Source organism: Fulmarus glacialis, unplaced genomic scaffold (genome assembly GCF_000690835.1).
Source record: "Fulmarus glacialis isolate BGI_N327 unplaced genomic scaffold, ASM69083v1 scaffold13618, whole genome shotgun sequence".
Taxonomy (NCBI): domain Eukaryota; kingdom Metazoa; phylum Chordata; class Aves; order Procellariiformes; family Procellariidae; genus Fulmarus; species Fulmarus glacialis.
The window spans coordinates 63326-83037 of record NW_009230230.1 but is presented as its reverse complement, the minus strand read 5'-3'; the positions used below and the strand labels follow the sequence as shown (position 1 = coordinate 83037).

The following is a 19712-nucleotide window of genomic DNA, read 5'->3' as shown; positions in this document are numbered from 1 at the left end:
GTTTTCTGGCTGTGGATGTTTTGCTTTTAGATGAGTTATTTAAATCCACACTAAAAGTAATTTTAGCAGAATTTTTCTGATGACTACAGCTGTATTCTACTGTGGGTTTTTTCCAGCACTAGAACAGAAATTAAAAAGAAAGAAAAAAGGATGTAGTATTTGATTGTGTGTTTGATGCATGAGGAACTTTTCAAAGTTTTTGTATGCGTGTGTTTAAAACCTTCAGATTATAATGATAAAGAATTTTAAGTTATTTTCAAAGTGAAGGTCACAAGAAGTCTTAAGTGTTTGGATATAAAATTTCAATCAACAGCAGAAATATTGGAGGTGTGTAATACAATGTTCTTTATTGCCACAGGGGACAGGGGAACACAAAACGTTCTATCCACTTTTAAAGCTACACAGAATTTATAATAATTCAAGCTTGGGCTGAGGAGAAGAGTATTTTGGCAGAGTACATCTAAGAGGTTCTTGGAGAGCCACAGGGTTTAACATAACCCTTTACAATATGTTGTCCAGCTGTTCCCGTGAGCATCCGTAATTTATGTATCTTCAATTCATAGCTGCAGCTTGTTTGTCCCAAAAATAACCAGTCTGGTGATAAATACTCAGCATGAGCAAAGAAAAAACAGTCTTACAACAATCTGCAATTCAAGATAACTTATGTGAACAGAAGGTACCTTTTGTTGATAAATGTTGTTGTCCTAAAATGTTGAGGCTGCTTCAGTTTCAGAAAATGTTTTAAGATACAGGTGAAAAGTTACCGAAGATGAGGGACCTAAGTGAATGACCTGGTGTGTGCCTTCGAGGGGAGAGACAGCTAACACCATGTCACAGTATGTCTCTGGATTACTTTCCCCATTGCAACTGAAATATTTTAGCCACTTACTAGTTGATGTTCACTTGGTTGATTTTTCTAGGAATGCAGTAAATTTCCATAATGCTTACTTAACACCAGTGCCATCTGCTGTATTTGAATAAGCAGTCTTGGCAGTCCTCAAAAATGCTTCAGAAATAACTGAAGGAAAGTATCACAAATGGGAGAGTGATATTCCATGAACAAATCCAGGAAGCTAAGCTAATTTGGAGACTGTTTTTAAAAAACAGGGTAGCGCAGTCTGCCTTTGCCAAGACACTTTCCATTACTTCGTGCTTGGAATCTGAGGCCGTACTGAATTTTCTAAGTACGTGAAATCAAAATTGGAGTGATTGTTGGAAAGGCAAAATGAATGTCAAGGTGTAGAGAGGCAAGGGCCAAGACTGTGTTGTGGCTGAGAAAGGGAGATGATGAAGAATGAAGACTGGGAAGGAGATCAGAAGGAGTGCAGGGAAGCAGGACATGGATTCAACATGGGCATGCGTTTTTCTTTGTGTTACATGACCACATGCAGAGGGGGAAGGAGATATGGCTCTCTATCAAGAGATGTTCTGAACCCCTCATCTTGTCTCCTCTCAAGAAAACTGGGGTCTAGAAGATTCCTGCTCCTTTGAGCATGTCTAACAGCCATTCCCTGTTTCCGTATGAGAGCTGGAGGAGCTGTCTTATCTACAGAGATAAGAGGCTTCTTTCTGTCCTCGTGGTATGTATGGGATAAGGCCTTTGATGCCTAGTGTGGATTCAGACCCCTCCTTTGTCTCCATATTAATCAGGTTTGGAAAGAGGGAAAGGAATGTCTAAAAACCCTGTAATTTAAACCTCTGAAAACCAGAAAAGTAATGTTATTGTACGGCTTGGTCAAGCAAATGGAGAAAGCTTGCTGCCGGCCCATAACCAGCTGCCTGTGAATTAGGAACATGCCACTGCAGAAATACGCAATGTCAGGGAGCAATTTGGTATGTGGAAATGACTTAACATTATGTGGCTGTAATTTTTATTCTTTGAGAACCGTCACAGAAGCTGAAGAGAAAGAAGTGCTAATCTCATAACATTCTTTACCTTCATTCAGCCATAGCAACATTTCAGTAGCAAAATACGTGAAAATCACCCAAAACATGTAAATATTCACTAGCACTCCTAAATCCCATTCATTTCTGTTAAAAGCAACCAACCAAACAAAATTTCATGTGAAATCATACTAATACAGGTTCATGGTTGCCTCGTGGTATTTATCGTGTTGCCTTTTCATGCTGCAAAATACAGAAAAGTGGCACATTAAATACTGAATCCCATGGTGCCATTTTTACTATCTCCCTGATACCTGCTTATCTAATAATTCAGTCAACTGGTTTTAACTGGATTTCTGTATTATTCACAGCATCATAGTATCAAGATGGAGATTTCTGTATTTTCTCCTCTTCTTTCTTGTGTTACAGCATTTCCTGTTGTGAGTTACTGTAGTTGGCCATGTATGTGGAGTCACTGGGGGAAGCCCAGTCTAAGAAGTCGACTATACCTCTATGTTAGCAAGATCTCTATGCAATTTGTTTTTTCTTTTTTTCCCCTCCAATATAGAGAGAAATAGAGTTTCTCTCTAGCTGTTTAGTAAGAAAGCTGTATCTGTTGCTTATACAAAGCTTGCTATTTTGTGTTGTGCCTTATTTGAATGAGAGTTAACCTTTCTTTTCCTTAGTTTGAACTAGTTTGAAGTTTAGTTTTCCCTAGTCACTGACCTAGAATAAATGTACAAGCTATATAAACTATATCTGAGTAAAAGATGTTAATTAACATGCATACCCCTGCAGAGCGTGCTCCGAGTCTGCATTACTTACATAGAGAAATTTGAGCTTCAGACCATATATTTATGTTGTCAGCAAAATAAATACATTTGTGACATTCCTAAAGTTTATTGTGTGCTCTCAACATATTAGAGTTGCCAAACAAATGTTTTGCTGGAAGCAATCCAAAACATAAATAGAATTTTAGTTCTCCTTTAGAGTTTGTGACCCCAATTACCCTCTGTAGCTCCTTTGAAAGAGCGTGCAACTGAACACATAATTATGAAACACTTTCGAATTACGAAACAATGTCAAATTAACTTCAGTTGAATAGCTAATCTCTATTTAAAAAAAGGAAAAATCAGTTATTAGAAAGCTGGAACAGATTAACTGGTTCTCCCGACAGCATGTCATGTGAGTCTTGAGACTTCTCAGACCTTAAGGAGGTGCTCAGTTGATTTTCATGTGTATCTTCTTTACCTGGTGCTGAACTTTGGAGAGTATTCTGTCAGTATCTTCACTGTTTCCTCCTACATGTCATGCATATCTAGGAGCAAAACCACAGGTAAGGACACTAATATTAAATGAATTTTCCATATATTTTTGACGAGATTAACTTCCTTTTATTTGTGAAAATGTTGCAGAGGGCATTGCCCTGTAACCGGAGGAAGGTCTGGCTTGGAGAGGGAGAGATGCTAGTATTTAATATAGCCTACCTTATCACAAGGCTTCTGTCAACTCCACGCTATACTGTTGAGCTTTGTCAGTAGCAAGTGTTAGTTTGCTGCCTCCTTAACTCCCTTTTTTCTGGTCTCTGGGTAGATTTTCTGGGTCAAATGGATCGATACGCCTCCTCCCTTCTAAAGGAAGTCACGAGCATCCTTTCTGTCACAGAGATCTCATTGAATACAAACTGGGTCCCACCAAATCAGTTTTTTACCATTCTCTGTTTGTTCTTTGTTCCCAATCTTCTTTTCAGGCCCTTTCGAAAGTCATCTTGTTTCAAAGTGCAGAGGGACTCCAAGTGACGACTCCTCAAAGAGTTCTTCTATCTGCAGAAGGAATCTTGGCCTCAGAGGGCATTCAGGGACTGTGAAAATCTCTCACTAGAAGAGAGTTAACATAATGAAATTTCCACTTATTTTAAGCTAGCCTTAATTTCAGTGCATATGTATCATTTCCAGTTGAAGTGTTTCATTTTTACAGTCTCACGAGATACAGCTTCACTGTTTTGCCCATGAGAATGTTACCTACAATCTCTGTCGGAAATGACGATCTTTTGACATACAATTCAAGTAAGCAGACGCTTCTATGAAGGGCAATCTTAATGAGTTAAATGGTGACCTACGGGATGGTGAGTGTTCGTCCCAGCACTATCATCCCAGTAGGTGTGAAGGGTTCTTCTGCAAAACTATGCTCTTTCTTCTTGAGTAAGTGCTGTCCTATGGAAGTCTTTGTAAAGCAGAGAACAGTCAGCGTGGCAGTTGGCAGGAGCCATAAGGAGGCTGTACGATAGCACAAACTCTAAAATTTTCCCTTTCCTAACCCTTATCTTACCATCTTGACTGCAGAATAGTCAAGAGTTGTCTGCTTTGAGATGGGCTTGTTCCTTCTCCAAAACTCCTGAGCTTAATGAGATCTGTTATCCTACACGAGCTTAAGAGGGTTCTTAAATAATACCTGTTGGAAAAAAGAAGATACTGTGCAGATGCTTAACTAGACAGATAAGCCTCTAAGACAGGCTGTCATAGAAACTGCTGGCCTTCTGCAAAAGGCCAGTTAAAAGCTCCTTGGAGGAGGATATCCACATGCCTCATTTCTGGGATCCTTGCCTGTGGGCTTAATGTCTGCGAGCTGTGCAGGCTGCATACTCCTCCTTCGTTTACTCAGCAGCAGCAAAGCCTCTCAGGTTGGAAAAACAAGAGAGTGGCCGCATAATTGAGAAGCGATATGATATGATGATAAGCCCCTAACCATTCCTGTGCTCTTATAACAGTTCTTGTTTAGTAATAGTGTACATTTTTAGTTTTGACTGTTGTATATTAAAAACCACAAGTGTTTAGGTAATTGTGAACAACTTTCACATTTGCAAATTTTTTAAATATTAAGATGAGATCTGCATGATATTAAAGCATTTATTTCCAAATGCCTAGTTAAACATATGACCTTTGGTTTTAAAAAGTAATTATCCAAAGCTTATTTAATATGGGCTCCCTTCTCTTTCCCCCTGTGGATGATTTGTATGTACTTTCATGTTTCCATTATAAAATTGCTGGAGGGATATTGCTGGCAATGATTTATCTGTCTGGTGCACATTGGTATTTTTGGTCCTTCTAAAATAGATGGAGAAGTTTAAGCTGAATCTTACAAATGAGTGTGTGGTAAATGAAGTAGGATTTTAAATAAGAAGTTGTGGAAAAATGAGCTGAGCCTTCTTTTTCATAATCATAATCATTAAACTTGGCTATGTCAGAATAGTCTTGCATGCATTAGGAAAAAATAACTCAAGTATGTAGATCAGTGGTTATAAAATGTGTTTTAAAATGGGTGGGTAAGGCACCGCATTTGAAATCCAAAGCATCTTGCTGTAAATCCAAACACGAGTAGAAGCCTTACTGTAGGTTGCCAGATGGCACCTCAAGTTCACTCAGCTGTCAAGGGCTGTATAAGTCCTTCAGGTCCAGCAAGTCCAAGCTGGTCAGCATGAAACTGCAGCAATTGATGCCTCAGGTCTAACATACTGCCTTCATTTGGGAGTTTCCTCTCCCTTTGAGGAAAGAGGAAGGTGCAGATTGTTTTCAGTTGCCAGGAGTAGTGGAGTGCCGCTCAGGACAGCTGTATACAAAGGTTTTAAATCCTTTTGGTGTTCTGATTTTAGAGCGCTTATGTGTTGAACAGGTTATCTCAGGTAACATGAGGGAGTCTGTGAGCTGCCCCTTGCCCGGGGCTAGAAAAAGAGCTGGGGATTCACAAGACAGGAGGAAACCTATTTCTGCTGCATTTGCTATCCATGTGAAGAGTGATCATATAAGAGGAATACCAGGAGAGAGTTTGAGTAGTTTGAATTCAGGAACAATGAGAGTTTCAGGCAGATCAGAAAAAAAAAAATTTAGAAAATAAATGAAAACTGGTTTGGTTTTCTTTTTGTTTCTTTTTTTTTGGTAGTGCCAGAAAATACACAGGACACTAATTCCTCAGTAATCCAACAATTAGACATAATACTCCTACTCATAAAATAACAGAATCTGATCAATCAGTTAGTTAAGAAGAAAACACAATGTTTGTGATGGCTTGTAGTTATGCCTCTCATTTAGAGGTTGTATGTTCATATCAAATCCTCTCTGTTAGGAAATAGAAGTTGTTACTATCATGACTGTGTGGAATGAACTGTTGACTTCAGATTGATACTTGGAATAAAACTCAGAGTACTGTGAACTTATTTTACTGCTGCTGGTGCTCTAGTATTATCAGTGTCACGACTGAAATTCACAGCCAGACATTTTTTGTATGAAGGAGAAGTATAAAAAGCAAAATAACTGTTGTTGTACTTGAAATATTTGTTATCCCATATGGAAAAAGGGTTTCCTATTAATGAAGCATGGTTCAGTCTTGCTACAATTGTGACCTCTAGTGGAAAAAGTCCGTTTGTTATCATAATGATTATGCATCGAATTGCAATTCACAGAGTGTTGCAATATTCATTATGTCTAATGTCATAGCATTTCCAAGACTCATTAAAGGTAAAATCGCTTCCAGGCACCATACTATCCATGTAAAAAAAATACAATTCTTTCCAAGAATGCCCCTGAAAAGTCTCTGCAGATTTTTATAAAAGCTAATTTTTATAAAAATATGGTCTCAGGCTTTCAGGAGGAGGCTTGGAAAAATACTCAATTGCAGAAGCAGACATTTCTTGGAGAAGGTTCCCTTATAAAAAGTCCTGTTGTTATCCCACAACAATATGTATTGCAGTGACAGCATTACTTGTGTGCAAATCTGTTGAGATGTTTTTAGATATCAGCTCTGAAAGACATTACAAGAAAAGATTTATCATGCCATTAAACAGGCAGGCAAGACGATTTGTAAAATATAATCTAGGAAAACAGTCTGAACACAAAGTACATAGTACAGCAAATGAGAATTGCATATGGTATTTTTCATATTTGGATGAACACAAAGCTATTTATAATCTTAAATAATCAAGATATGTGAGCTACAGACAGGCGAGTCTCTTCCATCAGCAGAGGCAATGTCTGCGCAGCCAGCAAGGCTGTTGACTTCAGTCCTCTGGCCTGAGCTGCCCTGGCTAGTTTTCCAGGCAGGACCCCCAGAGTAGTTTCAGTTAAGCTGCTCCGGAGGAGCCTCATTCAGGGTATGTGATCACCTTCCCCCTGGGAAAGTCTCAAGGTCTTGATTGTCAAAATAAAAAGATGTTGAACAAAAGCGGAGGAGTGGTGTGTCTTATTTTTGTATACAACGCAAGTGGAAATATAGCCTTTTTCACCCCTCTATAGTCAGTCAGTGGAGTGGGTTTTATTTTCTTTGATTTTTAAATAATCAGACATTGTCATTGTATTATTTACTGAATGAATGTCTGTACACTTGTATTCCCAGCTTTTGCAAACCAGAAAGCAGGCTATTTGATACAGACATCAATTTGCTTAGCTATGAAATAGTTTTGATTTTTGGCTGATAATAGTAATTCTGTACTTGTAGGGGGTTTTTTTGTTTTATTTTGGTTTTTTTACAGTTTGAGCATGAAAGATTGTACATGATTAATCATAGCTAAGCTCAGTTACTTGGCAAAAATCCTGTCAACTAGAATATTTATTGCATTTTCTTGATACCCTGCTTGTTACAATATTCTGCACTGTTTACGAAAAGCAGCATTGACAGGTACTGACATGGTGGCGGGATATCTTGTCACATCCATAGCACCAGACAAATTGAACAGTGAGATTCCAAAAGCTCCCAAGAGCCATCATCTTCCCCAGCTGGGATTTGGAAACTGCCTTGGGGCTTTAATGATGAACTTTGAAGTGTAGCAGGGAAAAGGGAAGCATTCCCTAGAGATTTGCAGCATCTAGTTACGATGCTACATAGTGATAAGTAATAGAGAGGAGAGATTTGTATGCTGGGACTGACTGAAGTTTTTTTTTTTTCTTTTTTTCAGGGTATGAACATAATTTTCCACGTAGCCTTGGCTCTCTTAAAGGTAAGTCATTGATAAGGTGGTTTTTTAATTTTATTAAACTGTATGGAATATTTTCTTAGCTTAATGTGTCGTGTCTAAGGGAACAATAATAGTGGGACTTCTGGAGGAGGGAACGGAGGAGAAATATCATCCATTTGGGCAGAGATATCTTCAAAATTGTACTTACGGTAGATCTGTTTTTATTAAACTTAATCATATCATAAAGTTCCTGGAACAAGGAGTGCAGTCTAAGAATTTAAATGTCTCGTGTAATTACTATTAAGAAAACAATTCTGATTCATTTTACAGCGTATTTATTTTGTGGCTGGGTTCTTTCATATAACTATTCAAGAAGCATGACTGAATATTATTTGGTATCAAATATATTTGTAATGTCAAGAAAGGAATGGAAGTCTCTTGTAACAGGGGAACTTCTGTCTTTGGCTTGGACACAGAATTTACGTAAACAAACCAACCAACCAACCTGTAGGTAAAGCATTGGCCCTTTTGATGCCAGCGAGCTAGCTCAAAGTTAACTTACATTAACCTTCACAAGTTGGCACTAGTTCAAATCCAGTCCACGTGCAGGCACGTGGTATGGAATTTGTAACGCCACCTTTGAATTCAAATGGTATTCCCATCAAATAATTTAGGCTAAAGCTCAGGGTAGAACAGCCTGTCATTCCTAACACAGCCACCCCATAATGTGGACACAGGCTAGTATCATTTGACTGTTGCTAGTCCTCTAGTGTGTTTTCCTTATCATTTCCCTAGAAAGGGCAAACAGCTACTGGTTGAGCTGTTCAGTAAAGAGTGATTCTCAGAGACTCAACTTTGCGGCACGAAGTCCTACAGCAAAAGTGCTCCACACCAGGAATGTATATATGCTGCTGCTGTGAACAGAGCAACTGGAGATGTCAAAACACATATATTTTCACTTGAGGTCGGGTAACTTGGGTGAAGTACTGCAGTGTAGGTATGAGGATAGTATGTAGCATTATGGTAAGGAAATGTCCAAAATAACTTGTGTTTTACACTAGCACAGATAATGTGTCAAATGGTAGCGTGACTTTCTACATGAGTATATGTATTAAACGAAGTCGCCGATAAACAAGAAATTTGTTTAATGTACGTTTCCAGGGAAGTGCTCCTACACAAATCTAAATTTGTAAAAAGGGGGGAGGGAAGTGTGTGCTCTTTTCTTCCTGTTTCGTATTTTATTTGCAACTCTGGGGGCTTGTTAATTTTCCTGTTTTTAAGGCCAGTATGGATAAAGGGAAATCTAGTAGGTTATGGCATGATAGATGGTAAAAGAAGTGAAAGCAAGCATCCAAGCGACGCCCAACAGGTATGCTGCCATAGTAGTAGGAACAGGTTCTGGAAAGAGGTTGAGATACCAGCTTATGGATCTTAAAACTGAGGAAGAAAGAAAAGGAGGAGTATTTGCACTGAGCTGAAAATGGCTGGCAAGGTTTTCAGGAAAGGAGAACTTCGTTCAATTCGGTTATGGAGGATGGCTTTGAGACCATGGGTGTACGCCCAGTGGTCTGTTTTCCTTATGCTCCCTGCTGCTGCTAGTGGGAATGGTTCAACTGAGGTTAGCAGCAGAACAACTGTTTAGAAAATGTGATAACGTTGGAAAGGACTAAAATCCTTAACTCACGGATGTCATACTGCAAATAGGGAATTTTTGTGTGTTGAATAATTAGCCCAATTTCTTTTAACAGAAAGTGCTCAGTCTTTTCATTTTATGTATATTCCACAACATGCTGCTTATCCAATTGAACATTTCTCTTTGGCTGTTCCAGAAGAGGAAAATTCAAGAAAGTATTTTGTTAGTCTTAAGAGTTGGTTTTAATTCTGCTTATAGCAGTTCTTCTTTTTTATATATATGCAGTATGCTGTATCTTCCAGTTCTGGCAGTAATAGGCTCTAAATGGTAAAGGGAGGTGTTATCCTGAGAAAGTGTTTCTATATTGCAGCCAAAAACAAGTACAAAGAAAATACAGGTAAGTAAGATAAGATTCTAAGTCAGAAACACTCACATAAGAGCACAGTTCCACAGTGGTACCAGGATGGAGCTGGTGATTATATACAATTAGCAGGAATTGCTGTTCTGTTAGGGAAGAAAATAATTTTGTACTCTGAGACCTGAAGTAATTTTTTTCCTGTTCAAATGTGTTCGTAATCTCTCCTAATCGTTAGAAACAAAGCGGTTTAGCATACCAGTCTTTTTAAGTTACAGAAACTGAATGTGCGTGCTGCAGGACAACCACTTTAAAAACTGTGTGTTTCTAAGGTCTTGTTTCTCTCTGATTGTGAAGCGAATGAAAACAGCTCCAAGGATTTGTTCTTTGTTAAAACAGAGCGATTATTCTCTCACCCACAATCTTTTGGATTATTTTTAATTTGGACGAGGGAATCCTTCATCAGTGGAATATCTGAATCTGTACTGTGTAAATGCCATTTTCCTGACTGCTTTGTGAAGCGTGTGTCTCACAATCCCTCATTAAATAGCAACAGAATAGAAGCTTTTCTCTTGAACTCCCTTTTACTCAACACAGTTTCTCACTGTTACAACCAGCTGCTAGTATTCAAAGTGAATGCTTGTTAGTTTTGAAATGACAGTACTACTTCTGTGACCAATTACCCGGGACGTCTTGATGCAGTAATCTTCGGAAAATAAACATGTATTTAAGACATGAGGGGAATCCTTTCCCTTTCCTTATCCCACATTCTGAGTATGATTGTAGCCATGAACAGCTAGAGGATTAAAGCTCTTAAGCTATGGAGACCATAATTTGTAATAGGGCATTAATCTGGGTTTCTTATCGAAGGAAAAGCGGAGTCTTTTTTTCTGTAGCATCCAAACGTTATGCTTTCTAATGCATGTCAGTTCTTTTCGTGTACTCCACAGCATGCTCATCTGCCAGGCTCTCCAGCTGGTGGCAGTATCTTACAGTTTGACATTAATCATTTAGTTACGTCATGTAGAGACTGCACCTGAATTAACGTTCAGTAAGCTGAGCTGATAGAAAATCCAATCCCTCTCCTTTTGTTTTTTGAGCATCAGAAAATACAGTGAAGCACTGGGGCATGGGAAGAACTCCAGTTTTGAAAAAGACAGTGTAGGAAACTGTGGTTTAGAACAACTCAACAAACATCATTGATATTTTCATTTTAAAAATCCCAATTAAGACCATTAATTGAGAATGACAGAGGACAACGTACCATTCCAGTGCCAACATACTTTCTGATCCCTTTTGTCATCAACTAGTTAGTTTCTTTGTTGGAAATTACAAAGTAAACATTAACATCTTCACATATGCTAAGAAAAAATATCAATAATAAGCTTTCTTTCATATTTTAATATTTCAGTAATTATTTCCTTAATCTTCTGTTTCTGATCTTGCTACCTTAGCAAAAACAGCTAAATGCATGCTTTATTTTGGAATTAGCAAACTGAGGCAAGTATTAAAATATGTGATTGTGGAGAAATCAGGCTCTAGATTATCTACTGTTGTAGTTGCTAATGACTGAAAAGGCAGGGAAGAGTACACGTTAACTGGAAATGCAAGAATGAACCACAGGTTTTTAAAATCGGTCCATATCCAAACTTGCGTTTTGAGGGTTCATCTACTCATGGAGTGTGATTCTTAACACTTAAGGTCAATACTTAGGTTGTTGAGCTTTCATCTGGGTGATTGTTAAAAACAGGTTGCTTAATGCCAGAGGAAGGCCATAGTTTTGATCAGGAAGGTGTATACTATTCAAATTGAAATGGGTAGAAAATGGTAAGAAACAATAATGTATTTGTTACTGCTTGTGTTTCCCAGCCAGTGCGTTATTATCTTACAGAGATTCACTCCAGTACATATATTATCTTAAAAACAGTACTTTTATATATTGTTCCTTGAACTCAGGCGAATGTAAGCAGCGTTTCTAGCAGTGCTTATGAGTTCTTACACTCCTTCTCACTGCACGTTATCAAGTGATAACTGTATATTACACGAACAAGACAGTGGTATGGCTTGGTTATTTCTGTTGCCGCCTTTCAGTCTCAACGCTCTTTGTGTCAGTCTGTGCCCAACAGATTAGGGAGTTACAATGGCAAGGACAGCAGATGATGCTATTAATTCAAGTAGTTGATACAGGGGCTCCCTAGTTTAAAAAAAAAAGTATCAAAATTACCTTGGATAAGGAGGGTTATTTGTTATCTTTATATCATTCTGTTTCTGGACTGAAAAGGACCTCCTGGGCCAAAGAAATGCTTCTCTGCTATGTTATGCCATTATGTGACGTGGCATCCATTTCATAAATAGCAACAGCAGCAATATTGCTGGTGGAAGGCCATTTCCTTTATTCCAGTTTAAATTTATTACTGATCACTTTACACTCCTCTACACTTACTCTCCTCTACAATCAGCATTGTCCTTTATCTTAAAGAGTCCCCTTCCAGCGACACTCACACTAGTGTTTATCACCTTGAAGTATTTATAGATACCATTCATATTGTTTACTAAATAAACCAATATTCTTAGTGTTCTTGAACTCTAGAGCATCTCAGTAGTTCTCGTCTGCATCTCCTCAGTTCTTTTTAGAGGTGATGATGACTGAATCTTTAAGAGAGGTCACACTATATTTTCTGTATTAGTGTTGTATTTCCTTATTTCTAAAAAATCTACTTTATCTGATAACTATGAGGATTGTAATGTTCTCTTATGTTTGTATGGAATAGTATTAATGACTAACCAGGGGGTTCCACAAATACTATTTCACCACCTTAGATGTGGATTTGTGTAAGAGCACAAATTTTGAATAAATTTATGCTGTACTTCTGTATACATTTACATTTCACTTCTTAATGAACTTATAGTGAATTGTAGGTTTTCTTTTTTCACTTTCAAGACGTTACCTTCTTTGGATAGACATCTGACCTAACCTGTCTCGGATTTTGTCCGTCATTTATCTCCTGAATTACCACTTGCACCAACCCAGAACTTTAAAACCAGATCTGAAATTTTGTTCTGTGTTAAAGGCATAGCTCAAAAATTTATTCTCATGAGAAGTGGACATACCCAAAGATAGCCAGAGCAGTCATCCATTTTTGTGCACCTTAGATCCTGCTGTTCATGGGTAAGTTACACCTACTCCTTCAGGGAGCTGCCGTGGCTTGCAGTGTAAACCGAAGTGGCCAGTGTGACATCCCTTGAGATTATGCCTCCCTTTATCACCTGCTTCTGAAATTATCACTTGCCACTACCTAGCCTGGGGCACTAGTGTTTAAAAAGTAGTGTAGTCTTTTAAGAAAACAAACAAGGAAAAAGCCAAAGGGTTCAAGTCATAACAGCAAGTAATGAAATAAGTTTTATCAGTCAGATGAAAACAAGCAGCGTAAGAGGAATAGTTAACTTGAACAACCGAATTCTTCAGATATTTTGTATAACCTTACTAGCTAAACGTTCGAAGATGTCAATGAAGACTGGACAGGTGCTTGTTTTATGTAAAACTTGCATATTGTCAATGCAGATAATTAAAAAAGGTGAGTTGTCTTTTAGTTGGGGATGAAATTGTGACAATTTTTGTAGCTTTTTGAGAGGTATCACTTGAAAAGTGCACTGAGTGTATAGGCAATGGAGCTTAGGCCATGTCTCCAAGAGGTAGAACAGCTATTTCAGTCTCTCTCTGCATGCCATCACTCTTACTTTACATTTGCAGTGACTTGAGGAGCCTGAACTGATTTTTAAATTAGCACTGCTTTAAGCCAGAGGTTGGATGAAGTGACATAGAGGGTTCCCTTCCAACCTCAACCGGTTTTGATTCTAGGTGATCTGGCTTAGTCCACTCTGTAAGTGCATTAAATCCTCAAAAGGCTCTTTTCAAGATAAAAAAGAAGTGTCCACATTAGAATCTAAGACAAAATAGATGTTGCCCTTTATATCAATTTTTTTTTTATAGCTTCTTTATGTAGCTGATCCCTGGATCAGCCCTGAAGCTTCTGGTACAGAAGTGGATCCTAACTGTTTGGTGCTACAGATCAGAACTGACTGTTCTCTTTTCAAGGTCTTCTCCATTAGGTAGAGGACAAGAAGTTCACTTCTTAAGAGGCTCTCAGATCACTGCTTTTATATTTCTAGTTCCTAAATCGAGGAGGTCCTTAAACTGTAGGTTTTGTTGGGCTGAAGAATTCCCCCTGCCCCAAACCCACTCCCCCACCATAAAAAACAGTACTTGGTGACTTGTTGGAGATTATGTCTTTAGAAAGAGACATCTGTACCTGAAAATGTCCAGAATCAATCAACTTCTATTGATTTTCTAGCCCCAATATAACCAGTTTTCTATTTTTAAATGTGCACCTTTATTTGCATGCTAAAAATCCATCTTGTCCTGACTAGTTACTTTCTTGCCCATTTGATTTCCTCCTCACACCTAAAATCAGTTCAATTTCTATTAGCTGAATGTTTACCACAGATTTTTCATGTTGAGGGAGAAGAGGTGTTCTCTTTTTAAAGGAATAGAAGACTGAAAGCAGAGAAAGCATGAAATTTGTTGGGCTGCATTTCTTCAGCAACAGTGAACCCTGATTTATATATTAATGGCACTTCCCCATTATACTGTCTGTTCATAATTTCTAGATATTGGAAACTGGAGATGGGGTTTTCAGGACTGCATATAGTTCTGATATATGTGTTTTTTTTTTTTTTTCTTCAGTATCCTATATATTACTCATGTACCTAGCAAATCTTGTGATTCTGTGGGAAATTTTTTTCTTAAGTATGTAATTGAAGTAAATAAAAACATTAAAATAGTCATTCCAGATCAGACTTGTAGGCTTACCTACCCTGGTATCTTGTTGCCAAGAGTGGATACACAGGAAAGACTGTAAGAACAAGGCAATAATACTCCTTTTTTTCTCCAGCAATTTGTGTCTCGAGGACTCTCTGAGAAAGAAGTAGTCTCATGTTTAATAGCTCTGTATGGATTGTTATTCCATGGGTTTGTCCGATGACTTTTTGAACACATGAAACTAGTAGCCACAGAGATTTTCTCAGCTTAATTATGGATTGTGTGAAGATGTGCTTCATTTTCTTTGCTTTGAACCTGTCACCTATGAGTTTCATGTGAGGTTCCTGTGTTGGAAGGCATTTTGGACAGTTGGTACCTCTTCACTTTCTCCACACCACTCATGATGGCATTCTCTGTTTAGATCTCAATTCCTCTCCTATTACTTCCTACCATTTGATTTATTTTGTTGACCACTGCTGTCCACTGAGCTGATATTTTCATAGAACTGTCTCTCCACAGTGACTCCAAGATTCATTCCTGAGTAGCAATTGTCAGCTCAGAGTCTGTCATTTATATGTAAAATTGATACTATTCTCCATATGCATCAATTTACGTTTATCTACATTGACTTTCATTTACTGTACTATTGCCCAGTCATTCAGTCTCTTACGGTCCTTCTGCAATTCTTTACTGTAAGCCCCTGTCTTTAAAACCCTGAATAATTTAGTAGCATTTGCAAACACGGTCACCTCACGATTCACCCTCTTTTCCAAGCCATTTAAGAATAGTCCAACCAGCGTGGACCCCAGCACAGGTTGCTGATAGAATCTACTATGAAAATTAATTGTTTTATCGTGTTCTTCCTAATAATGCTAAAGATCTAAACTTCGCTAAATCCAGGTTACACAGTTGTGATTAGACCTGAAGACAGAAAGGACAGAGTAATTTCTGATAAGGTAAGAGGTGAAGCTCTTATTGTGGCCATGATGTAATTCGTATGGATTTTCAGAGTTGTTCTGGTGCAGAATTTGTCTTATCCTTTTATAGGAATAAACTTGAAAGAGAACTTTCTCCTTTGTTCTTCCAGTTTTAGATTCTATTTAGCTTTTCAAAGTCAGTAATCTTTCCCACCAAAAACGTTAAAGGCAATCCAATTCCTTTTTTTTTTTCAGTAGTTGACATAGAAAAGAGAGATCCTATCATACATCGGCATTGATCAATTAGGAATTCATATAGCAATTATGAAAATGTTTAGTTTATCTCAGTACTGACCTTTCAATACTGTGCCCCATTATCATAAAAATTTGATATTCTTGTCAAGGCAAAGCGCAGGATAGGAGGCAAGACTAGCGGTGCTTTTGCAGGAAGGACTGGGGCAGGGGGAGGACATGGGAAAGGCTGGGCTGCTCGCACAGGGAGAGCGTGGGCAGGCAGAGGAAGCAGAGAGGGAGAGAGAAATCTATAGTGCTCACATAGGGTCATAATTTTAAAATTATGCAAGGTGGGCAGGTCGCCACTCTTTATAGCAAGTTATCATGCCTTGTTAAACATGCAAGTGAGAACACTGTTGTCTGGGAACTAAACCAGTATGAACACCTAAAACTAACGGGTTTGTGTTCAGGCTTTGTGCGCTCTTGGCAAAATATTAAAGATAGAAGCTGCACTAGTCATGATGGCACATACTTTTTTCCCTATAGCAAAGAGTCCAAGAAGTACAAAGGCTCTCACTCTGACCATCATAAAATGGTAGATAGAAACCCATCATTTTCCTTGGAATGCCATGAGCCTTCCCCAAATATTTTCTCAGTTTTTATATACATACATGTGTGTGTGTATATATGTTCCATAAAAAAGGAGTCACCTCTACTTTGGCATATTTTAAAGTACAGAGTTTTATAAAGGGCCCCCCATAAAGATCCTTGGTATCTTGTTACAAAATTCAGAAAATGTAGATAATTTCAAGTCATATTCTGTATGATTTTATTTGCTTCGAGAATATTTGGCCATGAGCCACTTCACCTGAGTTCAGTGGACATCAGCTGTATGCGTGTGAGCGGATCTTAACTCTATCAATACCGTGTGAGCAAACAGACATGTCATGGATAGGAAGGCCAGAAACAGAGTTTAACTGTACTTAAAGACCAGACAGCCTACGACATGGAAATCAAAGCACGAGTAATACGTTCTACCCTAAGACATTCTACTTAGTGTGCAAGTTACTGCCTTTTGGGCTATTTTCAGTTTTTATTTTGACTTCAGTCAGGCCCTTCTGAAGAATACAGGACAGTAATCTAATGGCATGGAAGGAGTAATGAAGTCTACATGAAGGAAAAATCGCAATTCCTGGTCAGACATGAATAAAAATAAAATGTAGTATTCAGTTAGGATGTAGAAGTGTCTAAGAATGGTAGGGAGTGTAAAAAGTCTCAAACTGCAAATCTGAATGACGGTTCACTGTTACGCTGTGTGAAAGGAGTTCTTGAAAAACATGGAACATTGGATTTCAGCTGGTAGTTAAGGGGGGTTTTGTCAAGCCTTCTAATTTTTTGGATTTGAGACCTCTTTTTAAACAAGAAATCCAGGCCTGATTAAAAATCGTAATGATGGTAGTAGACCACATCTCTTGGGAAGCTAATCCTGTAGTTAATTTTCCTCATTCCTAAAAACTTGCACCTTATTTATAACCTGAATTCACCTGGTTTTAGCCTCTAACTATTGGATCCTATTATAACTTTCTAGAATTAAAGACTTTATTTAATAATCACTTCATTCCATTTTTCATAAGCCCAGGCCTTACCCAGAATGAACCAAACCTGAATTTCTCTAAAGATGAGAGTTAGCTATTAGCTTACTAAAGTCTGATTTATGCAAGGAAGAATTTAAGACTTTGTACATGGACAGTGCTCCGAATTATCTGTCGTCTTCCCTGTTTCGCCCACAAGTCAGCAGTGACTCTGCCCATTCATCTCTATGTTTCTAGTCAGTTCTGTAACTTGCTTCCCAATACACACAGTATAACGCTCTTACTTCTTCCTTTTTAATGTTTCGAGCAATATTTTCATTCGCATGCGGAAGGTAGAACCTAATGTTTCTAGAATGTCACATTTACCAGCGTGTGTTTATATTAGATGGAAACACTTTAAAATTTCAGAAAAAATATGAAAAGCTCCTTCCTTTCCTTTAAACCCTTTAACCCTACAAACACACAGTCTGATAAGCTGAAAATTTAACCTGTGATAGACAACTGGTTGGCATCGTGGTGTTTGCCCATACACATAATAATAAACTAGATAGTAAACCAGGACCTCTGGAATGGCATGCTGAGGGAGTTTGGAAAGTATAGGAGAGTTCCCATCACGATCTTCACTATACTCTTAAACTGGAATGAAACGTGTGTTGGTTATGGTTTCTTTTTTCTTAAGAGAGTTGTGCATAGCTTCTCTTGAAAAGGACCTCAGTAAATACACCTGCTCTCAGCCCAGACAGAATTGCTGTAGCCTCCACCTCTTCTCTGTGGACTAGTCCATCGGAAGATTTTCGTCTGCAAAACAGTGTTTCACAACCTGAGATACTTAAATCAGCTTTCAGTAGACCACCTGTATTAAACAGCTTATTCGATATTGCACAAAATTTGCAGGTGCTTCAGTTGCCTTAAATCCCATATCACCAGAGGATAAATTGTTGAGGCCTCATTGTCATTGTCTGTCATCTTTGACCTTATGACTTCTGCTGGTTCTGCTTTAACCATTTTCCCACCTGCTTCACGTGTCACCGTGAGGCAAGGTGACCTGTGTGGATGGGGCTGTTTTTGGTAATAATGTCCTTTCAAAAAAAAAATTCTTATCCAAGAAAATTTACCGGTATTTGAAAGGAGTCCACTACGGGTGGTGTTTCAGACTGAATGCCATTCATTTATTTTTCTAATTTTCTCTGCTTTTTGTAGTACTTATCTAGGCGTGTTCACGGTAAATTAAAATGATTTTCATATTTTAACTACTCATTAACGTGTTTATTAATTCAATGACCCCATGTTATGGATCTTTACTTGGCATTAGTATTTTAACTAAATACTTCTAATGTTTTTTCTTGACATGTTAGACAAATGATGTTTAGAGCTGAAATATGCATTTGCAGAAGTGTTTGCAATTAATGTGTTTTAGATCCGTAGAGCTCCTCAAAATATTTTAAATTACCACATTTCTGTGTGTTAGATACATATGGAATATTACTATCTGCTCAGATCGGAAACGTGTATTGTTTTGTTACATAGGCCATTTTATAATAAGGCAATTCAAAAATGAAACAGCATAAAAACATGCTTTCTAAAACACAGACCTGTGAAATGAAGTAATACCTGCTAGGCTGTCTGTACCCAGATGGCAGAGGCACCTGGCCTGTTCCCTGCATGGGAGCGATGCGAGGCAATTTAAGGTGTGACATCATAGCATTTTCCTTACAAATGTGCAGTTAATTTCTACAATCAATTCAAATGCATGTGCTGACATCATTCCCTCCCTGCCCATCGTCTCCGGATTTAGAAATGCCTCCTGAGAACACCGCGTTGGAAATTATCATTATTTAAATTATTTAATTCAATCCTGCACAAGCTGTGCAAGGATGGGCTACGGCTTCTCCGAAGCTGCCTGCTGCTCTCTCTTCACCAGCAGTCCATCACGATGTCCTTGCCCCTCTTCCATTCATCGCCCAGGAGGGATGAGTGTCTCCTGCCCTACCTGCCCGTCTCCGGGTTGCAGTGAGTCTGTATTTGCATTATTCAGAGGCAGATCGAATACAAGTCATTATATCGGCTGGCAGGCTGGTTTCTTCTTAACCATTGAATGGTAGGGGAGATGCAGTTCAGATCCCGTAAGCCTGGGATTCAACACCACAACCCATCACAGCTGAAATGATTTAAGGTAGACGGGGAGGGGGAGCTCAGCTGTCCAGCCGCTCACTATTGGCTTCTTATTACAGCATTCTCCCCCGAGACGCTCTCTGCATGCTCATTCACCCCCTCCTCCTCCTCCCAGCCCCCTCCTTGCCTACCCCTTCATTACTGATTCACAGCGAGAGGCAG

At 38.5% G+C, this 19712-nt stretch overlaps 1 protein-coding gene across 1 annotated transcript in view; it reads left to right on the top strand.

Moving 5' to 3' along the window:
• LOC104081409 (rab GTPase-activating protein 1-like) overlaps window positions 1–19712 on the top strand; it is a gene marked incomplete at its 5' end in the record, with an annotated part of 89534 nt that overhangs the window by 10812 nt on the left and 59010 nt on the right. The window contains one exon of the mRNA XM_009584153.1: window positions 7829–7870. Within this exon, the coding sequence (XP_009582448.1) occupies window positions 7829–7870 (42 nt within the window). The remainder of the gene's footprint in view (window positions 1–7828; window positions 7871–19712) is intronic.